This window comes from Rhea pennata, chromosome 1 (genome assembly GCF_028389875.1).
Source record: "Rhea pennata isolate bPtePen1 chromosome 1, bPtePen1.pri, whole genome shotgun sequence".
Taxonomy (NCBI): domain Eukaryota; kingdom Metazoa; phylum Chordata; class Aves; order Rheiformes; family Rheidae; genus Rhea; species Rhea pennata.
This window is the reverse complement of record NC_084663.1, coordinates 212,275,061-212,297,078: the sequence shown is the minus strand read 5'-3', so window position 1 is coordinate 212,297,078 and position 22,018 is coordinate 212,275,061. Positions and strand designations below refer to the sequence as shown.

General features: G+C 46.7%; 1 protein-coding gene across 2 annotated transcripts in view; it reads right to left on the bottom strand.

Moving 5' to 3' along the window:
• The window catches only part of GAB2 (GRB2 associated binding protein 2), a 127,668-nt gene extending 106,205 nt beyond the window's left edge, over positions 1 to 21,463 (bottom strand). For both annotated transcript variants that reach the window (XR_009957337.1, XM_062567395.1), the window contains exon 1: positions 21,319 to 21,463. Coding sequence is in view for 1 of the 2 variants with exons in the window: in XM_062567395.1 (XP_062423379.1) it covers positions 21,319 to 21,390 (72 nt within the window). In the remaining variant the exon portion in view is untranslated. The remainder of the gene's footprint in view (positions 1 to 21,318) is intronic.
• Positions 21,464 to 22,018: the final 555 nt, after the last annotated feature.

Below are 22,018 nucleotides of genomic sequence, written 5' to 3'. Positions count from 1 at the left end.
AGTGCTTCACAACCAAGTTAGATGGTACTTCGTTTCTTGCCCCATAGCCCTCATGCAACCTCGCAGGAGGGCAGAAAGAGCTTCTCTAGCCACTCGCACCTCTTCTCCTTTCAGCTGCACTCTGCGACCCTCTGGCTTAAAAAGTCGCAGGGGCTAAATCATTTCCTATCCCTCGCGTGCAAGAGCTGCACCTAGACCACCCTGGCGAGGAGGGTGGAATCCATCTACCCGGGTTTTCCACCCCTTCTGCACACAAAACCCCGTGCCTGCCGAACGCGGCTCACATCTGCAGGCCCGCCTTTCTTGGGCCGAGCGCTCGGCAGCATCGCGTACCAGCCCTGCTCCCCACCAAAAGGGCATGGGAAAAAGCAGAGGGGGTTGGTGCACAAAAATGTGCGGGTGGGAAAACAGAGCGGGGGAAAGAAGGGAAGACTTTGACCTGCAATTTGTTTGCTCAGCATCTCGTATCTGCATAAAGCAACATGTTTCACTTGTGAAGAGCAGGAGAGAAAAGGGACTGGAAGGAACAGCTTGTGCGTGAGAATGAAGTGGTGTGAGAGGGAAGAAGGCAGCTGCTTGCTCCTCGTTTAAGAGTCCAGATCCCAGCTCTTCTCACACCCTGCCCCCTTTTTTCCCTGGTGACCAGGTCACAGCTAAAGAAAAGGGGCCTTGGCACAGCACTGGACCCTGTTTCCTCATCCAGGGACATCTGGGAGCCACTGGAAGACGAGTGGGTGGACATGCTAGAGGCAATGGTAGTTAAGGTAGAAAGCTTAGCCCAGCTTTGAAAGACTTCCTTGGAGACCTCTGCCATCCTTCTGCCCGTTCAGCTGAAGAAGTAGTACAAAAAAAGAGAAAAACTCCAGGCTGCCCATAATGCTGGGAGAACTTGCAGGCAGAATTGCATTCCCTTCCTCATGCTTACATAGCTCTGCATCCATCTGAAAAGCATCACCCCCACCCTCCTCACATGATTCCCAAGCTCTCAGATATTAAAAAAAAAAGAAAAAAAAAAGAAAAAAAGAAAGCAATCTACTACAAGGACACATGTTTTTGTGCTCATTTGAGCTAAACCTCCTCCACAAATTTTCCTTTAGCCAAATGTTTCTGAGTAGGAACTTTGGAAAAATAAACTCCCCCAGCTCAGCTGGATGAGTGAGGGCGTCAGTGCTGATCTGCAGGAACGAACGGGCTTTGGTTTCCCTCTTGGAAGCCCCTGCACAGTCCCCTCCAAAGCACAGGCTGTCTTCTGTGGGACATTTACTGGAAACAAGTGCCTATTGTACCCAGTCACTATTGAAAGGCAGCTCAGTATGGTAAAAATATAATAAATCAAGCCTTCAGACTTCCTTTTTGCCCTCTTGGCTTTACTTCTACCTTCTGAGCAAAGCTCCATCTTAGGTCATTCTGCCTGCATTGTTTTTAAACGTCAATAAGTTGCTATGAAATGACACCTCTAGGAAATTATTATGATTATCATCTCCAGAACAAGCCTCTTCTATTTTTTCTTCTCCGCTGGGCGAGCGAGTGCTCCAGCACACCATGTGCTGGGGACGTTTGTGGCGCATTGGGTGGTCCAACGAGGAGGGAACGAGGCACAGGGCTGTGGCACGTGGGACTTCCCAAGCCCCTCCCTTCCCCTTACCCATATGCAGAGGTGGATGAGGGGGGATCCAACCCAGACAAGCGGCTCCACTAAGCAGGCGGGTGACCCCGACGCTGCAAAACCACCCGCGAGGTGCAGAGGGAGGAGATGCAGGGCTCGAGCGAGCCGAAGCGAAACCCAGCAGGTTTGCTGGAAGAAAGGCTGTAGTAGCACATGGTTTCCAGGGCACGGTTGAAGTAGTTTCAAGCAAGCGTGTGCCAATGATTGCAAGGTCCAAATTGCCTTTTAGGAAGAAATCATGGTCAGCTCAGTCAGGGCATGCCTGCAGCCGATGCCCATCTGGCTTCTTCCGCGCCTCTGATTCCCCATGGGGGATAATTGCACTGATTTCTCCAAGGCAACGGGCTCTGTGATCCTTGCATGACATTTGTTGCACATATGCCAATTAATACTAATAAATACACTAGCACTATTCCTCAGAGGATACGTATATTGATAAAAAGAAATAGGTGAGGAACTAGCAGAATTTAGGAAGGAAAAAAGGAGAATAAAAGGTAAAAATGGGAACCAGTAGCACAGCGGGGTAATAATCTGAGATCAAAACCTTACTCAGAAATCCTCAGACAGGCAAATCCAGTACTAGCGTTATAAGTGAAAAAATTAAAAGACATCAACCCGGGCGAAGCAGAGACACTGTTAGTTAGAGGCTGTCTCATAAAATGGCCATCAGCCTGAGAAAAATATATTATTTCATCCTGCTGCAGGACGAAAGCTGTCCCTGAGCACAGGATGAGGGCAAAACCGTGGCAGCACTGGGGCTGAAGCTCCCGAAGGCCAAATTCCACCGAGGCTGAGCAACAAATAATAATAATTTAAAATAATAAAAAAAAAATCCTTGCCTTATACTCCCTGCTCCTTTCCAAACAGCCCATGAAGAGCGATGCTTGAGGGCCTGAGAGACATCAATCACAGAGACAGTTCAGCAGGACTAGGACCCCGAGCGGGTATTGATCGGGTTTATTTCTAGCAGTCGAGGCCTTCCCCAGTGTTAAAAATAACCCCATAAAGGCTAATTCAGCATATCTCAACAGCCTGACATATCCTTCCAACTGCTCTGCCTGCGCCCGGCGTATTATTCCCTGTATCCTTCAGCCCTGAGTCCGGACAAAGCACCGCAGTTAATCCCTGACTGCTCACGTGCACGTGCAGCTCACCCACTCCAGCCTCTTCCGAAGCATCTGCACTTGCAATCAGCCCTTCTTATGGGTGGTTCCTTATATTTCTCTGCAGGGTTTCTGCCAAGAAATAGCCTTTAAACAAGGCTATTTAATGCAACGGTAAGATGAGTTTCACCTCGGTACCCCCGCCCAATGCACGTCCCATGCAATGCCCAGCAGTGGGCACGGTCTCCAGACTGCTGGCAGAAAGACATTAGAGAGGTCATTTTGAGAAAATATCACTGTGGCTTTGATATTCATGCATTGGTGACATTCCCATACACTGGATTTCTGCACCAAATGGAATGATATGAAGGCTGGTCCCTGGGAAACTTGATGCATGAAACAGATTGCCTCTGTAGAAACATGCTGCTGCTGCTTGGCTGGCAGCAATCGGAGTAGACAGGGCTCAGGAAGGCTCTCTATCTGCTTTCCTGGGGAGGGCAATGTTTAAAATAAATAAAATGCAGACAAGTAGTGCTGACCTTCCCATGGCTTTCAGAGGGTTTTGTTGTTGTTGTTGTTGTTGTTGTTAGTTTTGGCTACGTGATGATTTTTGGTTGGAAACTCTTACTGTTACCGGCCCAAATTCTGATCCTCTTTCCAGACCCACAAGGAACAGAACAGTGATTTCCTAGATTTTTTTCAAATGACCACTATTGTGTGCTGCAGGTCTGCTTTTGTACAGGAACATAGATGTACGGGAGAGATTCATCATCCCAAACCAGGTGCTCTGCTGTACAGTAGTGCCTTTATTTGAAAGGAACCACAGTGGATCGCAGCTGCCAAAGATTTGGTCCTCAAGCTTCTCCCTCAAGGTGGACAAACCCCAAATAAGTCTGCACTGGGGTGTGGGACCTCATCTTTCCTCCTTGCCTTTTGCAGCCCCATAATGCTTGCTGGATTTATTCTCCTGGCTCAGGAATGCAACTAAAATTGGATTAACAAATACAAGCCTCTTGGAGATGCACAATCTGTTCCCCGCATCTTCCTCACCCTCAGGCAAGGGAGATGACTTGGAGAGCCTGCCCTGTGCCATCCCCGCTGTGTAAGGATCTCCTGACCACACTGTGGTAGGAGAGAGTCCGCTGTGCTACAGAACTGATATTCCCACATCTGGACACTCGCATGACTCTCCTGCTGATTTAAAGAATGCCTCTTGGATGCAAAAGTCCCAGAAAACAACATCACTGCCTGCTCAGATATTGCATTTTCTCATACCACTGCAGCACTTCACGGGCCGGTACAGTATAGCAGAGGTTATTTAAAACAAAGAAAAACCAAAAAAACAAAAAAACCCCAAAAAAACCCTTCCACAACAGCGCACCTCTGAAGTCACACAATGAGATTCATGCTGACCAGGAACAAAATCCAGGTTTCTGAAAGACATCACTTGATTAATTTCTCAGAGGCATGAGAACAGAGGAGGTTTTAAGGAGAAGCACACACAAGTCATGGAGCGCTACCTGCTACAGGCAGAACCGAAACGCAATACCACATCCAGGCCCGGTAAACATTAAATACTACCAGTAAACTGAAGCCCTCAGTTCATTCTTGCTAGTATTCCTTAAGCAAGTTTAATAAAATTAAACCAATTTTGCAAAACTCTCCCTGGCTTCAGCACGAGAGGAGCTGGCCTTTTATTACAGAATGCCGGGGAAGCACAAGAAAAATAATCACTGTTTCTTGCAGTTTAATAACAGCCCCTAAAAATCGAACTGCTGAGAGCCCTCAAAGGGCTCGTTGCTGTTGGGATAGTTGTGTCCACATTCCAGAGAGGATGGGTGTGGGTGGCACCCTCCCCGACTCGGAGGAGGCCCAGCCCCGTTCGTTTGTGTTGGCAGGGGAGCAAGAAAGCCTCCACAGAACCTAGGGGAGGCGGGAAAAAAGAAAGAAAGAAGAAAAAAACCCCAGCAAATAAACAAAAGCATTCCTAATAAACTGGAAATGTCATACTACATCAGGGATCACAAGATCGAGCCCAGAAAGGTCCAAATGGCAAGAACACGCTGTTAAAAACAGATGGGAAAACAAGACAGGAAAGGTTGAGACTGTCTGTTTCTGAACTTCTGTTCTTGACACGGGCTTTTAGACATGGTGGCGGTGTGGCTGGGGAGACAGTGGGTGAAATACCAGCCATTTACATCATCCCAGTAATCCCTCTGGAAACCTTAAAGCCAGAGGATGAGGGGAAAGAGTTTTGCACTTAACTCTCTGATCAACAGCTTTGGAAATTCAGATTTTCCAGCTTTCCAAGCCCAGGCTCTCCACATTTAAAGTCAGGTTACTAATACTGCTTTGTATATCTTGAACTTGTTTTTTGAGGATTGTAAACACTTCAGAACAAGGATTATTACTGTGTAGCTGCACTCTGAGGTGCTGATTTAGGCTAGGTTTCTGGGAGACACTGCAAGATGGGCATAGCCCTCTTAAGATGAGTAGGAATGGGAGTACAGATAATTTAAGATGGACTTGCAGAGGAAGCTCTCTTCCATGAAGCCAGATCCTCAGTGAATAAAATACATCAGGTTGCACACTGGGTAAAGTGGGTTCCCAATGACAAGCCCCTGAGCACTAAGAATTAGAAGGGGAGAAGAGAGAAAGACCAAAACATACTAGAAAGACCAAGTATACCGAAATAGGCAGCCCTCAGGGAGCAGTGAAGCAAAAACCTTAGCCTGCTGCCTTCAGGATCAGCCAGTTGTCCTAAAGGTGAGTGGGGAGATAAAACTCCTGATGACAAACTCATTAAGATACACCAGATGGTATCAGCTATTCCCTGAGGTTGTCAGAGATCCTCCAATATGCCACAAGTTACTTTATAAGCAATAAGTCAGCACTCTGAGCCCACTTCAGACCACCTGAAGACAGAGTTGGAGTGAATATGGACCAGGATGCAATGTGCTCTGTTTGAGGACCATGCTTTCCAGGAGCTCAGATGCATTCAAACTAAATATTGTTAATTATAGAAAGAGAGTCTAAGTCTGGAAGATCTCAAAAAACTTCAGAAACATTTGTGAATATTGGGGTTTAGCTCAGATGCCTTTCCAGGTGGAGTGCATGGGGGAACACTTTCCGAAGCTCGTATCAAATGCTATGAAATACTTTTCTGAAGTTTGAGCAACTTCAGCTGATTTCCTTTATTATTTTGCATTCCTTCATGCTCTAGTTTCCAAAAGATGCCTAAATATGTAAGCATAAAGGCTATTAGTGCAATATTTCCAGCCCAGCAGGAAGTAAGAGATATCTCTAGGGAGACCCTATTTCTGGAGGGCTATCCAATTCCAAACTATGCCTTCAAACTTTTATTATTATTAATATTATTATTTGCATTAAGACAGCAGAGTAGTAGAGCCAAGGCATTCCCACAGCAAACCATGCCACTTCTCCCACCGACTACTTCTCCATTTGGATGGTGAACCCTATCCCTGTGTAGTCTTGTTCACTAACTATGCATGCCTCCAGCAAGGAGGTCAACAGTGACCAATGCATGCTCGGTGCTGGAAGGGAGACCGCATTTGTATGGATGCAAGATACTTTTGGAAACTCATGTCTGAGGTCCTGGAGGTTTTACAGTCTGAACTGGCTAATGCTTCCGAGACCTCTGGCATCAGAGCTGAACCACTGGCATCTTGAGAGTTGAGGGCAGTTCAACATTGAACAGAGCTTGAGTCCATTTCTGACTTGGGCCAGCCGAGCAGTAGGAATACTCCCTGCTTCTGCAAACAGATGTTACAAAGACTGGGTGAATCGTTTCCATGCGTTTAGACCTGAATTTCTCAGAGATGCATACCAAAGCAGTCTTTGGCCCAGCATGTGGGATCATGCTGCTCACGCAGCAAACAGAAGACTCAGAGGAGGATCTTGTGTTACATTACTAGCCTGAAGTCTATCTTTAAATTTCAGTTCTTAATCCTGCACATTTTTTCTTGCATGAGGCCAGGTGGGTGGAGAAGAATATTTCCCCTTTTACCAAAAATATTACAACTGAAAAAGATGTACATGAGAAGGAATTGCATTACAATAGCTTCGCATGCTGCCTAATACAATACAACTCTAATATCAGCATCCAAAAGTAGGATAACTCAGAGCTGCACTGCTGAACAACTACATTACACTACATTAATCACATCATCTTTTATAACTCCTATTTTATGAGTTAAAAAAACATTATATAATAGCTATCCCTCAGCTTATTCCGTAAGATTTGTAAGTCAAAACAGAAACGCTGGGGAGTATACAGAAAAAAAGAAATAATAGTAAAAAACCCTTGGCAGAATTTAATATCTATTAGAATCCTTAGTCACAATGGAAATTGTTTTTATAACCACAAACCTCCACTAAATTATCTTAACAGCCTCTAACTGTGGCTCTGATGGCCCAAAACATCGTAGTAAATTACCAGCTCACCATACGAAATTATAGGACTAAACACGTTATAATATAACACTCTAAAGCAGGGCAATGGGAGATTTACTCTTATTACCCAGCCGAGTTCAGCCACCAGCACATACATGTGCACCGCAGCGCATTCGCTCCCGAAATGGGCCATCCACCGACTTTTCTGATGTGGCAGGAACCCACTGCCAACCCTACGACGATCACGCTGCTGATGACAACCGCTCCGCTTCCCCCCTCCTTTCCCATGTCTGATTGACTTTCCACTCATCAGATTTTCCTGTCTGGCAGATGGAGTGAGTTTTTAAAACAGGCCAAATTTACTGCTAGCGTTATCCTATTGATTTCAGGAAAGTCACGTGCGAGGCTCAGAAGACTTGAGCTTCTCAGCGTGCGGTGGCAGGGACATGGGGCAAGGAAAAGCAGGATTAGAAACGTGCAGGTTTTGGGACCATGGCTTTCAGACTAGAAGATGCTACGTACCGCAGTCACCCATCGGACAGGTTAGGGAAGCAAAGCTGGGAAGCGATTCTCACACTTCTGAAATGAGTTCTATCCTTTAATATTTTATTATGGCGACACACCAAAAGTGAGAACCAACCTACAAAAAAAAAAAAAAAAAAAAAAAAAAAAAAAAAAAACTGATCCTTCCTCTACATTTTAAGTACTTCCTTTCCTAATTATTATTGCAATCACTCACAGCAGTGAAAGAGCTTGTCAGAAAGTGTCAGCTTTTCAAGTAATATAAAAAATAGTAGCCCAAAAAATTATTTGGCTCAGATATGAGTAGTCACATTCAGAGATACCTCAGGACAGTTGTACTTTGGGTGTCCCCGCTCCCCTGAGAGAGCCTTCTTGGCTAAGCCACATCTCTCCAAAGGCACCACGATCTCTTCTCTTGCGGAGACACCACGATGCATCCATCACAGGGAATCCAGTCCATATGGAGGAACCACACACGGGACGTCTGAGTTACAATGCTGAGAGCACTGTGGCTGCATTTCTGAACATACTTGTTGTTGGCGTTTGGCTTTCTAGTAAACAGATTTTTTTTTAAAGGATAATTAGTCAAAACTCTCACATGTTTTGAAGGAAACAATTCCAACAGAAGGTTTTGGCCAGGCCTTTCCATAGAACTGTCTGCATGAAAAAGCTGGTTAAAGCCTTGCCTAAATCACAGTTCAGTTAACAGTAATACATCCAAAAGAGAGGTGCATATAACTCATGAACAGTTAACCCCTGAACACGTCATTCTGCCTTCTCACTTTCAGTCACTGCCAGATCCTATGGCTAGTGGGAGGCTTCAGGTACAAACAAATGCAAAGAACAAGCTTTAAAATTTTTTTTTTCTTTTTTTTTAATTACCAACGCAAATCTTGAAGTGTCTCATCCTCAGGTGGTACCCAACAACTTGATCATGTCTGAAATAAGGAGTGCTTCAGAGATGCAGGTCTAGTATAATCTCATCTAGCCTTAACTAAGGTGTATTTAGCAGCACTTTGAGTTGGTAATGGCAGACTCTTCCATACAGAAGGATGGAGAGAAACATCACATACTGAATGCTTTCATCAAATGTGCTAGTTAACCATTAATTCATACGACATTACAAAGAGCCCCATGAACATCCTATGAATAACACAGGACAGATGTCACTCTGCTTCCCATGTTTATTTCTAGTTCAGACCATGTGCACAAGGTTCAAACCAGGGCAGAAAGCCTGCAGCCGAATAAAATTTCATGGATGCACACCACAGCAACTCCAAACTCAAGCACCTTGCTGTTGATCCAACACCACATTATCTGACCCCTTGGTAGCATGAAGCTCACCATCAGCAGTAAAGGTCGTGTGGCGGAGAGCAGTTGAGATGCTACCCAGTAGGCAGCAGCCCATACATCGTCAATGCACACTATAAATACTCATTTTTAGCCCTACACTCAGTGCAACCATGATCTAACATAAGCCACTGAACATCTAGTGTTTTATGAAGAGCTGGCCATGACACCGACTTGTAAGCAGCTCTGCCTTCTGTTGTATGTAGACACAACTGGTGAAGTGCCTTTAGTACTAAAGAATTGCAAACAACCTTACCCTCTACACATTGCTCCTTCTTCAAATCTTACTCTTTGGTATGCCTCCCTGTGATAGCACGTTATACATGAGACCATATGCATGCCAGCTGGCTGTACTGATTTGGTGCTAAAAGGAGAGTTCTGAGTTGAAGCCTCAGCCAACATATTTTGTGCTGTTTAAGACAATGGCTCGATCCTTTCCGGGTTGCTGCTTTGTTGATTTTGAAGGGAATGCGTCTCAGGAATTTAAAACAGAGAGTACCTCCATGGGTACAACGGAGTTGGCCTGGATCAGAAACTGGATCTAATAGTCCCACTTCAAAACATGCCCAGTTCCATCTGGAAACTCTCTGAACAAGCAGATGGAGGTAGCCCCCATCACCAAGAAAGGCCTACCCTCAACTCGACTCATTTAAATCTCAAAACACAGATTTTTCTCCTTTCCAGTGTTCTCTTCGTTGAATCAAATTCTACTGCTCCAGACACTCTTACTACTCATGTCTCATCTCCTTAGAAGGTGCAAATTCAGATTTGATAGGAGAAAGAATTCAGTAGAACCTGCTGAATGATGCAGAGGCCGAAAATCTTGCAAGCTTCAACAGCTGTGACTATTTCTAAGTTTGATGCTGATGGAAGAGAAATGGCTAATCACCTTTCCTTAGTGCAGAGTGGATCAACACAGGCTCTGAATTGGGTTCAGCCAAGACAGAAGTGAGTCTGCAAGTCAGGTCACACAGTTAGAGACCACTCATCTTGTTACATGGGTGGATTCAGATGATGGGCTAGGACATTTTTCTCATGGCTGCATGTCCAGTTGCTTACCAGTCCTATGATCAGAGCCCACTGCATTTTAGTGATGTGACAAACATTTTTGGTCACCTACTGGGAAAAGAGCCTTGGGGTGCTCCTGTAAGAAGTCCCACAACTCAGGCTCAGATGTCGGGCATCATCTGCATCAATGACCTACATGCTTTTACCAAGCATGTTCTCATTCACTTTCTTTGGAAGGTGGACATCCTTCAACATTGCAGAGGCTCATCATGGAAAGCTTTCCCAGGCTCCTAATCGCACACATTACCCTTCATCGAAGGCTCTGCTGTCAGCAGTCCACCCACACACATTTCTGCAGGACACAGTCCTGATTGCTGGGAGAAAAACTCCCTGTTATCCGGCCTGCATAACTCCGCACACACTGCTAGCTTCAAACTCCAATCCCCAATTTCTGGCTTGCTGCAGGAACATGATTTCTCATCGCTCCTTCCGCTCAGCACAGCCCAGAGCCCCCCAAACCATACACTCCTCACTTCTCAAGTCATTCCACATATCTGATCTCTTCTGTCTGGGTTTTGTATTTGTTTTTTTATTATTATTTACTTTTCCACCCCCTACAGGCTTTGAGTCTGCATTGGTTATGGACCACTCACTGTCTGCAGGAGTGCTGACAGCTATGGATACTATAACATCATGTGGTGCTGGAGGTAGGGATGGGGCTCCGCTGCCAGCTCTGCTCCCCTCTCTCCTGCCATCCTGGCTCTGCTCCACAAAAAGTGGGCCACTCTATTCCCTATCGCCGCGCTCTTCCCGCTGGAAACCCCAATCTGACATTACGTGCCATGCACAGCCTGCACGGGCTGAGAGGCAGGAAAGGAAAAAGGGAGCAAACAAGCCTCAAGACATTGCTTCTGCCTAAAATCAAAGCAAATGACACTTTCCTATGAGCTTCCTATCTGGAGGGAGTTATTTAGGAACAGCACAGAGAGCTGCAGAAGACCCAGAATCAAAGAAACTATGCCCAATATTGATGGCATGAAAGCAGCTCATCTGTTTTTTGTTGTCAATAAGCTGGAAAGGATATTTATTTTGTTTGCCCCTTCCTGTGCTAGGTCGCTCTCAAACACGCATGAAGAGAAAGGAGATTTAGATGTATCCAGGCATGGAGGCGATTAGCCGGAGCAATGTCCTACACAGGGACGGTCATGGTGACTTTGCGAGGGAGATGCAATTAAGGAGCACCAAGGCCTTGATATGAGTCATGTAGTAAATCTTCCCTTTTCCATGGGGCATTGCTTCAAGCCAAGAGCATCTGGGGAGCGGTCAGAAACTGGGAGTTGTCCTTCCCTGCCAAAACAACTACTGCAAAATCACGACCGAGAGTTGCCTAAATAAGTATGTAAAAGAAGATTTGCAGAAGTGACCAGCACAATGACTAATAATTCCATTTAGCACGATTATTGACATTAATATGGGGAGGGAGGGAAAAAAGCGCAGTAACATGTAACATAGGCGTCACCTGGTTCAATGCACTCCACGGTACCAGATCTACAGCATACAAGTAACACGATTCTTTGAAACCAAAAGATTAGAAGATGCCTCAACATCACCACGGAAAAAAAAAAAAAAAAAAAAAAAAAAAAGAGCAAAAGAAAGGTTTCCTAATCATTTTTAGAAATGAGATATAATCCAGTTCAGGGATTATGTTGAGTGGCAAAGGAACATACTTAGCAAGTCAACATATATCTTTGGCAGCAATGTGAAAGTCCATGGGGATGTCCAGAAAGTCAGCAAGGAATCTAAACAGGCAAGGCAGCAGCTGTGATCGCCGACAAAACTTAATCACTGAAAATCTACAAAATTCAAAGACCACAAATCTTTGACTCACATGTTATTTCCATCTTACCATATGGATGTGAGAGCTGGAACTCCACCAAAGAGATGTCTAAATGCCTTCCAAAGCAAATGCCTTTGGAAAATACCAGGTTTAAATGGAATAAGATGCATAACAAGTACTGAGATCCTCCCAGGACAGCAGCTCAGCATTATCCAGAAGACATAATGGAAATGTTGTCCAAAGGGTCTTGGGCAGCAGAAGAAATAAAGAAATGGCCAATCCAAAGAGACTGCTAGCAATATTCAGAGAAAAGGAGAAAGAATGAACGTATAGGATTTAAAAATTCAGAGGCCATGTGAAGAAATATCCATAATAGCAGAGGTGGAAGATCCTTCCAAGCAACAGCAAGGAAGAAGCATTAATACAGAAATGTCTAAGCACTGTTCTGAACTGCTCCTGCTTCAAAGGCAGCTTTAAACTATAAATAAAAATGTCCCATTTATGGCCCAAGACTGAACCTTCCATCCTGAACAGGCATCATTTCAGGCGAGAAATTTCACATTTGGATGGAGAAATTCATTTCTAGGTATTAGTGTAATGCAGACGAGCAGACTGATGCAAGATTTCCCAGATACGTCTAACTTTCTCCAGGAAAACTGTGCAACAGCTCAGAAGAAGGGAACTGAATAAGAAAAGACAAATCCAGAAATGAAATCCACCCCCCCCACCCCAGGTTGCTGGCATCAAATTGTTCCAGATTCACTGGAGAAACAGGCTCCGCTGGCTATCTTACACAGCAAGAAACACATGCTTACAGCACTCACATTTTCCTCTTGCTCTTTAAAGGCGCAGCTTGCAGGCTAAAGACCATGAGCTCTTTTGGACCAGCGCTGATTTATTTTGTTTGTTTGTTTGCTTGAACACAGCACACTTTTAAATTGCTGTGTGGATAGATATGACTGATGACAGGCGCAAGACTGCACCATCCAGACTGTACAGGTTTGTACACACCGACCTCGAAGAATTCCTATTTGTAAATCCAAAAAAAAAAAAAAAAAAAAAAAAACCCACGTCTTGAAAGGCATACTTGAGGTGTAAGTAACTGCGTTCGCCTCGAGGCACGCACATGGTCTGCATCACTTCTGGATGTCTCAGGTCTGTTTGCTGTGATTCCATGATGACTAAGTATTTGCTTATTCTGCTGCTAATGGCAAAAAAGAAACAAAACAAACACAGACCACAGGCTGCATCTACACGAGCTCAGGTGTAGTCTGTTCTCTGCCAGTTTGCTGCTGCTTGAAGCTGGGCTAGCCACGCAGCTCATTTCCCTTGGTAGCAAGCTGTTCAGTCGTCCTTCAAACATTTCCAGATTCAGCTTGAAAAAAAATACACAGGTAAGAGCAACCCTTTCGTGAGAGGGAGACATGGACCATTTTGCAGCAGCCTTTTCAGGACCGTAACTCTAAAAGCTTTTGCTGAAAAGCATCCGAGTGTGGTGTGATATTAACATAATGGTGCACACCAGTGTTTTGTAAACATTTCATTCCTAACACTGGTGACTTATCAGCTGGGATGGGAGGCTGAAAAAGCCAAACCGAAAAACAATCCAACTTTTCCCTGCTGCCCAACCACACCGCTCAGCTTATTTTGATCCTGCAGTGTGGTACGCTGGGAAAGGTTGAGGGATAAGGAACACAGATCATCTGGCAGCAGGAGAGCCACCGTATGACCCTGTGGAGAGAGGAACATGCTGCTTGTCTCTCCTCGGCACTGTTTTTAGATGACAAACTTTGGGGGCAGGTTTGTTCCTAGCATCTCCGATACGAGTGCTATCACAGCTGCTGCTCAGAGACACACCACTACGAGATCTAGGAAGCTCTAGAAGACCGTGTGACCATCTAGAAGACCATCTAGAAGATGTGGCTCATAGAATCTAAACTCCCCAAAGAATTCTGATCCTTAGCTACAGCATCTCAGAAAGAGAAAGCAAAGGCGACAGCATCCTTCCTTCCTTTGGGGGGTCTTTAGAGAAAATGGCACTAAGGACTGAGGAGCGGTACCAGAGCCAGGTCCCAAGGCAGACAAGGGTGACTGAGCTCGCTTGCGGCTCTGGATGAGGAAATCACTGCAGACTGTGTTTACGTGCCGCCTCTCGGCCGAGTGATAGGCCTAGGTGTGCTGCAATTAAAATTCCACCAAATGACACTGCCAGAGGACGGTGTGGGATAATGAGTATTTGTATACGGCTTCTACTGGAGTTAACCCCTTTTTTTTCCCCCAAACCCTTGGCAGGATGAGTCCATCCTGTGGAGAAGAGATGAAAGGTGAAAGAGATTCATACCAAACGGCAGAGACCTTTTAGATACCTCCTTCAGCTCCATTACTGCACTCAGTGTGCTTTGAAGAAAATCAAAGTCTCTATTCCGCAATTATTTCACCTTGAAACACAGGGATAAATATGCATCATCACCACTATTAGGTGTTATAAGATCCAAGGATATAACACATCAGCATTATGACAGGGAAGTAGGACTTCAGAGAGTTGGAAGGACCATCTAGTCTAGGAGAGCCCCTGGCCACATCCTCAGACCATCATGCGCCCTTCCTTGTCAAAATACTCGCTGGGAGTACCGTGCACCTCTGCAGATCACTTCAAATCATTTTCCATAGCTTCACATACCAGCTGCAGCTTGTGAGCAGCAGCTCAAAAATCCCTGTCTAAGGTAGAAGTAGTAAAGTCAAGTTCAGCTGTGGGAATGATCTTTTACGAAGTGCAAGCAAAAGCACCGACTTCCTCCATGTCTCAGTTTCCCCACTCAGACTAAACCCTTCAGGAAGATTTGGTCCCACTGAACATAAATGCCTGGCTCATCACAGCCTCATTCCCAGTCACCTCAGCTGCTACTGTAATCCAAATAAATAATATTTGCTCTGCATTTGAGTCACTACTATAAATTATGTGCTTTAGTCTGGTAAACACTATTACATCACCTCACGCATACGGCACTTGCTTTAAGAGAAAATTAAAAAAGGCTTCAGTATCATTTCTGGTCTATTCCAAAGAAAAATGAATCCAGCTTCCTGTTATACTTTCCTTAAGTATTGTTTGTCTTTCTTAAGCTCAACCTATGTTTTGCCATCATCAATCTTTTACATCCACCCTGGACTTTGCCAGGGCCATTGGCCAGTTCTGAGGTCATGATGCAGTCATGATAGACAGCTAAAGATTTATTCAAGCTGTCTTCACAAAGCCTAACCATGAGGAAAACGGAGGTTTCACTCCCTGCACAACATGCAGTCCTCGTACCTCTAAGGGCATGTTCACCTTGACCAATGCAGCACCTTGGCAAGACATGCAAGCTAGCTCTGACCAAACCAGTTTGAGTCTCAGCAGAGTAGCTGTCTTAGCACAGTACCTCCCCGAGGTCGTTAGCCTCATTAAAAAATGAAACATGGAATATACACCTGGGTGGAGAGCTCTGCTGAAGCAGCCGTGCTGCTTCCTAGCATAGCGTCTCTGCATAGTGCCACAGCGGTATCAGATGCTTCGGGTTGGAAGGCACCTCTGGAGGTCTCTAGATCAAGCTCTCATTTGAGATGGGACTATCGTCAGCAGATCGGGTCAGCTGAGACTTTCTCTAGCTAAGTCTTGAAAATCTCCAGAGCTGGAGATCCCACAAGCTCTGCAGATGACCTCTTCCAGCGCACCACAGCCCTCCTAACTGTTTCCCCAATGTCCAACCTAAATCTCCAAAGCTGCACTTTGTGGCTGTTGCTCCTAGCCATGTCACCTGCCACCACTGAGAAGAGTCTGGCTTGGTCATCCCTGTAACCACCCTTCAAGCAGCTCTAAATTATTAAATTGCCTCTTTGCCTCCTCTTCACCAGGCTGAACAAGCCCAGCTCACTTTACTTTTCCTGATGGATCTTGTACCCTTGGCCCCTAACCACGTTGGTAAGTCCTCTACTGGACTTCAGTTACTCAACACCCTTCTTAGCATGTGGAGCCCAAAAGAGACAACAATATTGCAGGTGCAGCCTCATAAGCACGAACTAGGGAGGATAACAACACCCCTTGATCCACAGGCCACCATTCTCCTAACATAGCCCAGCTCATGGTTTATCTCTCTGGATATGACCATACCACTGGCTCCACTCTGCTTGGTTCCACTGTAACCCTTAGACCCTTTTAACAGGACTGTCACTCAGCTAGTCCATCTTGGATGGATGGGAAACTGCAGGTACATGTTGAGAGTATCAGGATTAAAATACAATCCTGGCTGATCACCTCAGACAAGTGTTACAGTGGGCAAAGGAACATAGCCCCCGTACTCCCAACCAAAATGACCCAGAGGGAAGATTACAGGAAAGAGGTTGTGTGTTTTGAATCATCAGTAATGATGCAGTAGAGAAACAAGTTATGGAGGGTGCACAATCTTTGTGCAGCATTGCACAAGAGAGGCGGTGCTGCCTGCGTGCTAGAGGGCACTGCCCTTGGAAGAGAAGTGCACCCCTTGACCTGCAAAACCTTTTCCTGCTCCAGCGGAGCGAGTGTTTGTCCTTCCTCTGAATCATATGACAGACAACAGCTAAAACACCTGATGGTCCTTTTGAATCAGACCTGGAGATTATAAGGGAGGAGTAAGGTACATTGAGACAACTTGACAGCTGGAATAAAATGCAAAGCAATGGACTTCAGCATTGCTGATGCTTTGCACGAAGACACTGCAAAGACACTGGCTTGGAGGACTTCCACAAGTATTTAATGAGACCAGTCAGTGGATCCCAGAGACGATTTGTGCCCTAATACCTTTTTGCTGTTCCTCCTGAATTCAGGCTAGAAATTCATACATGCACCTAAACCAGCACTGGAAGGGACTCGGAGAACTCGGCAAATTTCTTCCATTGCCTCAAAGGAGGATCGGCTCTCCTGAAGTACTCCTTTGGCCAACCTGCTCTTAGAAACCTCCACTGACGGAGATGCCGAGCCCTTCCCAGGCCATCTTTTCCACTGCTTCACTCTTCTTGCAGTTTGAGGTTAGGAAGTTTTTCCTAACACTGATTTCCTTTGCAGCAGTTTGAGCTCTTCACTTCTTGGCCTTTCTGCCCTGGACATGGAGAACAGCCTACTCCCTTCCCCTTTGCAGCTACCTTTTATATACTCCTCTCATCCCTAGACTAAACAACCTCATTTCCTTCAATCTTCCCATGTTTTCTAGATTTCTGCACATTTTTACTGTCTTTCTCAGGATTCTCTGTAACCGGTTCCTATTCTTTGTTCAGGGAGCACCCTGAACTAAACATAGCAGCAAATGTGACAGCTACCCATTAAAACTCCTTGCAGATAAAGAAAAAGGCTATTGCTTTGTTTAATAGCAATTTTCCTGTATTGTGCTGTGGGGTTAAAGGCACATCCTTGCCTTCTCCCCTGACTCTAAACCTTCACCCAGATTAGCACAGCACCAAACCTGACCTGGTACCTCAAGCATTTGAACAACCCAAGACTGCTCTGCCTCAGTGGTTCCTATCTCAGCCCACATCTCACAGCCTTATTTAATGAAGATATTCTTGATACACATGCTCAGGTGGGATATCAAGCAACTACTTCAAGGGCCAAAAGAGGTTCTTTACTGTGAACAGGGCTGCAATATCTCAGCAGACCAGCCCATTTGAGCTCCCTTAACCTCTTCTGCTTGCCCCACAGGTGACCAGGTCTTCTGATGATCTCATGAAACTTCTTCCACTTGAGGTAAAAATGACCACTGATGCACAAAACCAAATTCTCCTCCCAGTTAAACCAGTGCAAAATGCTGAAGGATTGTAAAACCAAGGCAAGATGAGGAGATTTTATTTTAGTCATAACTGTAGACATACGTCTCAGCCAGCCAGAAAACACACCGACTTCAAGATACGCAAATGAACAGGCAAAGTGCAGTGATTTAACGATAGGAAGCTACGAGCTCTTATCTAACTATGAGAGTTATGTTTTGCACTGCTTCGCCACCAGAGAGCCCACTCCTGAATCCTGTCATGCCAGGCACTGTATAAACACGAAACAAACCCACGTACAGCTCGGGAGCCAGCAGACAGGCATGTCCAGTGAGAAACGAGACAGTGAGTCAGTACGGACCAGCACGACATGCGCTGGTCGCGGCTCATCAGCCACAAAAGTAAAGCCAAGGTTTTTGTTTGGGGTTGTTTCTTTCTTTTATTTTTATTTTTTTTTTTGGGGGGGGGGGAAGATATGGGAGTTTTAAGGAGGAGAATTAAAAGACAGCTCTGTGCTCTGCGGCCGACTGCAAGGAGATCCTTCCATGCGTGAAAGTCAAAAGAGGAGAAGGTACGAAAGTGTTTGCAAATCAAGCAAGCAGACGCCGGAGCTTGGCGCTGCAAGCAGGACTAAGACTCACGTTGATATTTTGGTATTTCCATTCCCTTTGACCTGCCGTTCTTTGGTTACTCCCTATTACCAGTACTACAGTAGCAGCTGTAGGGCACCTCTGAGCTCATATCCAATCTGTCCAGGGTCCATATGAACCCCTGTCCCAAAATAGCACATGCCCTCATTAGCGAGGTAGGAAAGGGCACAGTTCATCTCATCCCGAAGTAATCATCGTTTGATCAGACAAATTTCACCCAAGGGAACAGCAATAATTCCTGACCCCTACCCAACGCACTGTACGAAGAGGTCCCACCTAAGAGACCACATAACCTCCCCTATACGCCTTCCTGCCTCTAGAGTGAAACAGAGCAGGTACTGCCATAAACGCAGATTAACGCTGCATGGATTAAACACAGAGGAGCGTCCCCTTCCCCACAAATCAAGAAGGAGGGTAGAAAGCAAATTTAAGCATCTTCCCCACCTGCCAAGAATCTCTTTGAAAAGTAAAACCGAAACAAGAGAGAGCTTACAGAAGCCCAGCTCTTCCAAGTGCAGTTTCAGCCACGCTCCCATGTGCAGACACGCACATCTGAAATGTGCTTGTCTTGAAAAAAAAAATAAAATCTATCAGAGTCCCTATCTCAGTGCAGTAGAAGCAGAGACTTCAAACGCGACTAGCAGCATCCTGCAGGCTGCGGTTCCTTCTTTCTTCCTGCAGAACGGAAACTGCAGGCATGAGGAAAGTGGTAAAAAGTGGCAATTCGGTGCTTTCCTTTTGGATCAGTACAGAAGTCAGCACAACGGCACAGTGGCGGAAAACTCACCTCTCATGCGGTGGAAAACCAAGGTCCTGGCTATGTGTTTTTGCTGTGGTGGTAGGTTTTGTAAGAGTCTGGACTCCTGGTCACATCCATATGCTTTGAACCCGTACTAAGGAGTTCAGCACTAACATTCTTAATACATGGCATGGTTATATAATATAACCTTCTCTATATTAAAAAGTGATAGTGCAACACCAAACGAGGCACAGCACAAATTAAGGCCATGCTTCTCCAGCCAGTGATTTGTTGACTTTCCCTGTGACACACTTCACCAGAACTTTTCTCTATGTAACTGGAACTAGGAAGGAAAGAAGAAGAAAAGGAAGTAAGCTCCCTAAGAAAAAATGGCTTCAAAATCTTCTGATTTGGGCAAAATCCAGCAAGCCGGGCTGATGGTCATACAGGAAGCCAGTGCAACCGGCATGACTTGAAGGGAAGTCCCACTGACCACAGCTCTGGGACCAGGGTACAGAGCGATCCCCTTGAGTTACATTTGTTCGTCGCCGCTTCCTGTCCCGCTAACGTTGCGTAGGACGGCCGGGCACATTTCGGAACGGGCTGCGTTTCCTCTTGGGGGAATAAGGATGTTTTCAAAACATAGGTGGCTTGCAAAGCACTTTGGGATGCATCTGCATGAAAAGCACTCTTATGCACATCAATAATTAGCACTAACCACTAGAGTGTCACACTCCCATGTATAGCATTTAGCAGATTTATTCAGCTCTTGCTGGAATGCTGGAGCACAAGCTAGATATTCAGAAGGCGATGTGAGCACCCTTTCATTGGGCAGATGCTGGAGAGCTAATGATGGTTGATGAGTTAAGGCCACTGGTGACTCAGTATCAGCAATTAGTTGATTTCTGCGGGAGGAAGGTGCTTTGCTCCATTAGGCTAAAAGCATCCTCCACTGTTCAGCAGGCACAAAGTCAGTCTGTCCATCTTGCAGAGAGCCTGCTTGCATACATCAGGCTTTGTCTCAGTACGTTTAAGGGGCAGGGAGTGAAGGAACTGGATTTTCTCTCAGCTCCATCACACAGTCGATCTGTAGCCTGGTGGCAACCTGACCCTCACAGGCATGACAACGAGGATGGCCAAGAGCAAACAGGCATGGTCCCAAGCGAGGAGATGCTCCAAAGTCTGTGCTGCTGCACTCACTTGGGACGAGGCGAGCCCTGAATCGCGAACCAGTTACCTCCCCAGCCCTGCCCCAGCGTGAGGAACGGGACTACTCGCATCCACCTCCCACTCTGGGGCGTGCAGCGATGCTTCAGTTAATAACAGGTCTACGGCAAGGGGGAGTCCCCGGCAATGCTTTCCTTGCCTGCGCTTTCCAAGACGCAGGGGGGGGGGGGAGGAAGCAACTGCAACGAAGGATAGTTTTGCTTCGGGGAAAGCACGAGCATCCCGGGAAGCAAGAGCATCCCGCTCGCTCTGGATGCCGCGGTGCGAACGAGCCGGCACGGGGCAGAGCTGCATCGCCGGAGCCAGCGCCCGGCGCTCTGGCTCCAGCCGCCGAGCCGCAAGGACGGCGGCTTTGCGCCGTCGCGGTCCCGAGCTCCGGGGCTCGCGGCGCGCTGCGAGAGCGTCAGGCGGCGGGTGCAAAGAACAGTTATTTCTTTCACCGAGGCGGGAATGTGACAGAGCTGGCATTTGGACCCTCTTTTACAACTTCCTTGAGCTGTTTGATCTCTGCCGCTATTGCCACACAGAAAAAAAATATATATAATTCAAAAAAAAAAAAAAAAAAAAAAAAAAAAAAAAAAAGGCTACCGAAGCATTACTGGTCCGATCTTCAAAGAGTTTGAACATCAAATGATGAACGGCGACCGCAGGCGGGGAGGGGGGCAGCAGCCGTGGCGTGGGGTAGAGTGGGAGGGGGGTCCGAGGCCGCTACCTTCACTCGGGGGGACAAAGGTGCTCCGCAAAAAGCCATCTCCGAAGGCGCCAGGCGCGGTACGGGGCGAGCCCAGGCGATAAATTAATAAATAAATTAATTAATAAAATTTTTTGTTTAGAAACCCCCCTCCGCCCGAGAAGCGGGCTGCCCCCCGCGGGCGCCGCGGCTCGCTGACACGCGTGGCGGCGGCTGCGAGCCGCGGGGCGGCGCCGCGCTGCGCGCTGCGGCAGGTGCAGGCGGCGGCGCTGCGCGGCCGCGCGTCTCCCCGCACCGCGCAAACCTCCTCATCCCCCCCCCTCCCCACACACACACAACTTACATATCTCCGCAACTTCTTCTCCGGCGGGGACTTGCGGAGCCAGCCCGCGCACACCACCTCGCCGCCGCTCATCGCGCAGCACGGCGCGGAGCCGCGCGCAGCGCGGCGGAGCTCAGCGCCGCCGCCGCCGCCGCAGCCAGCGCTCGTCCATCGCGCCGGGAACCGCGGCCGGCGCCTCCTTCCCAGCCCCGCGGAGCCGCTGCGAGCGGGGAAGCAGGAAACTGCCTCTCCCCCCCCTCCTCTCCGCGGCTCACCACGCCTCCCTCGCCGCTGTTAAAGACACAAAACCCCGCGCGCGGCCGCGGCTCCGCAGCGCCGGGCTGGGGTGGGCGCGGGGTGCGCGGGGATCCGCACGCCGCTGCGCAGAAACTTCAGCGCGACCCGCTGGGTCAGGGCAGAGGGCTGCCTGAGCCGGGATCCTGCGTGGAAAGTCTCCCACCACCTGTTCATCTTTATATTTTATTTTATTTTCTTTTCTTTTATTTTATTTTATTTTTATTTATTTTATTTTATTTTATTTTTATATATTTATCTTTTATTTTTGTTTTTTATATATTTTATTTTTATATTTATTTTATTTATATCTTTAGCTTTATTTATATCTTTATTTAAGACCCACCCCCCCCCCGCAGCGAAGGCTGTGGGGATTAATCACTACGCCCGTCTCCCCCCTCTATCCCCCCCCCCTCGACCCTTCCCT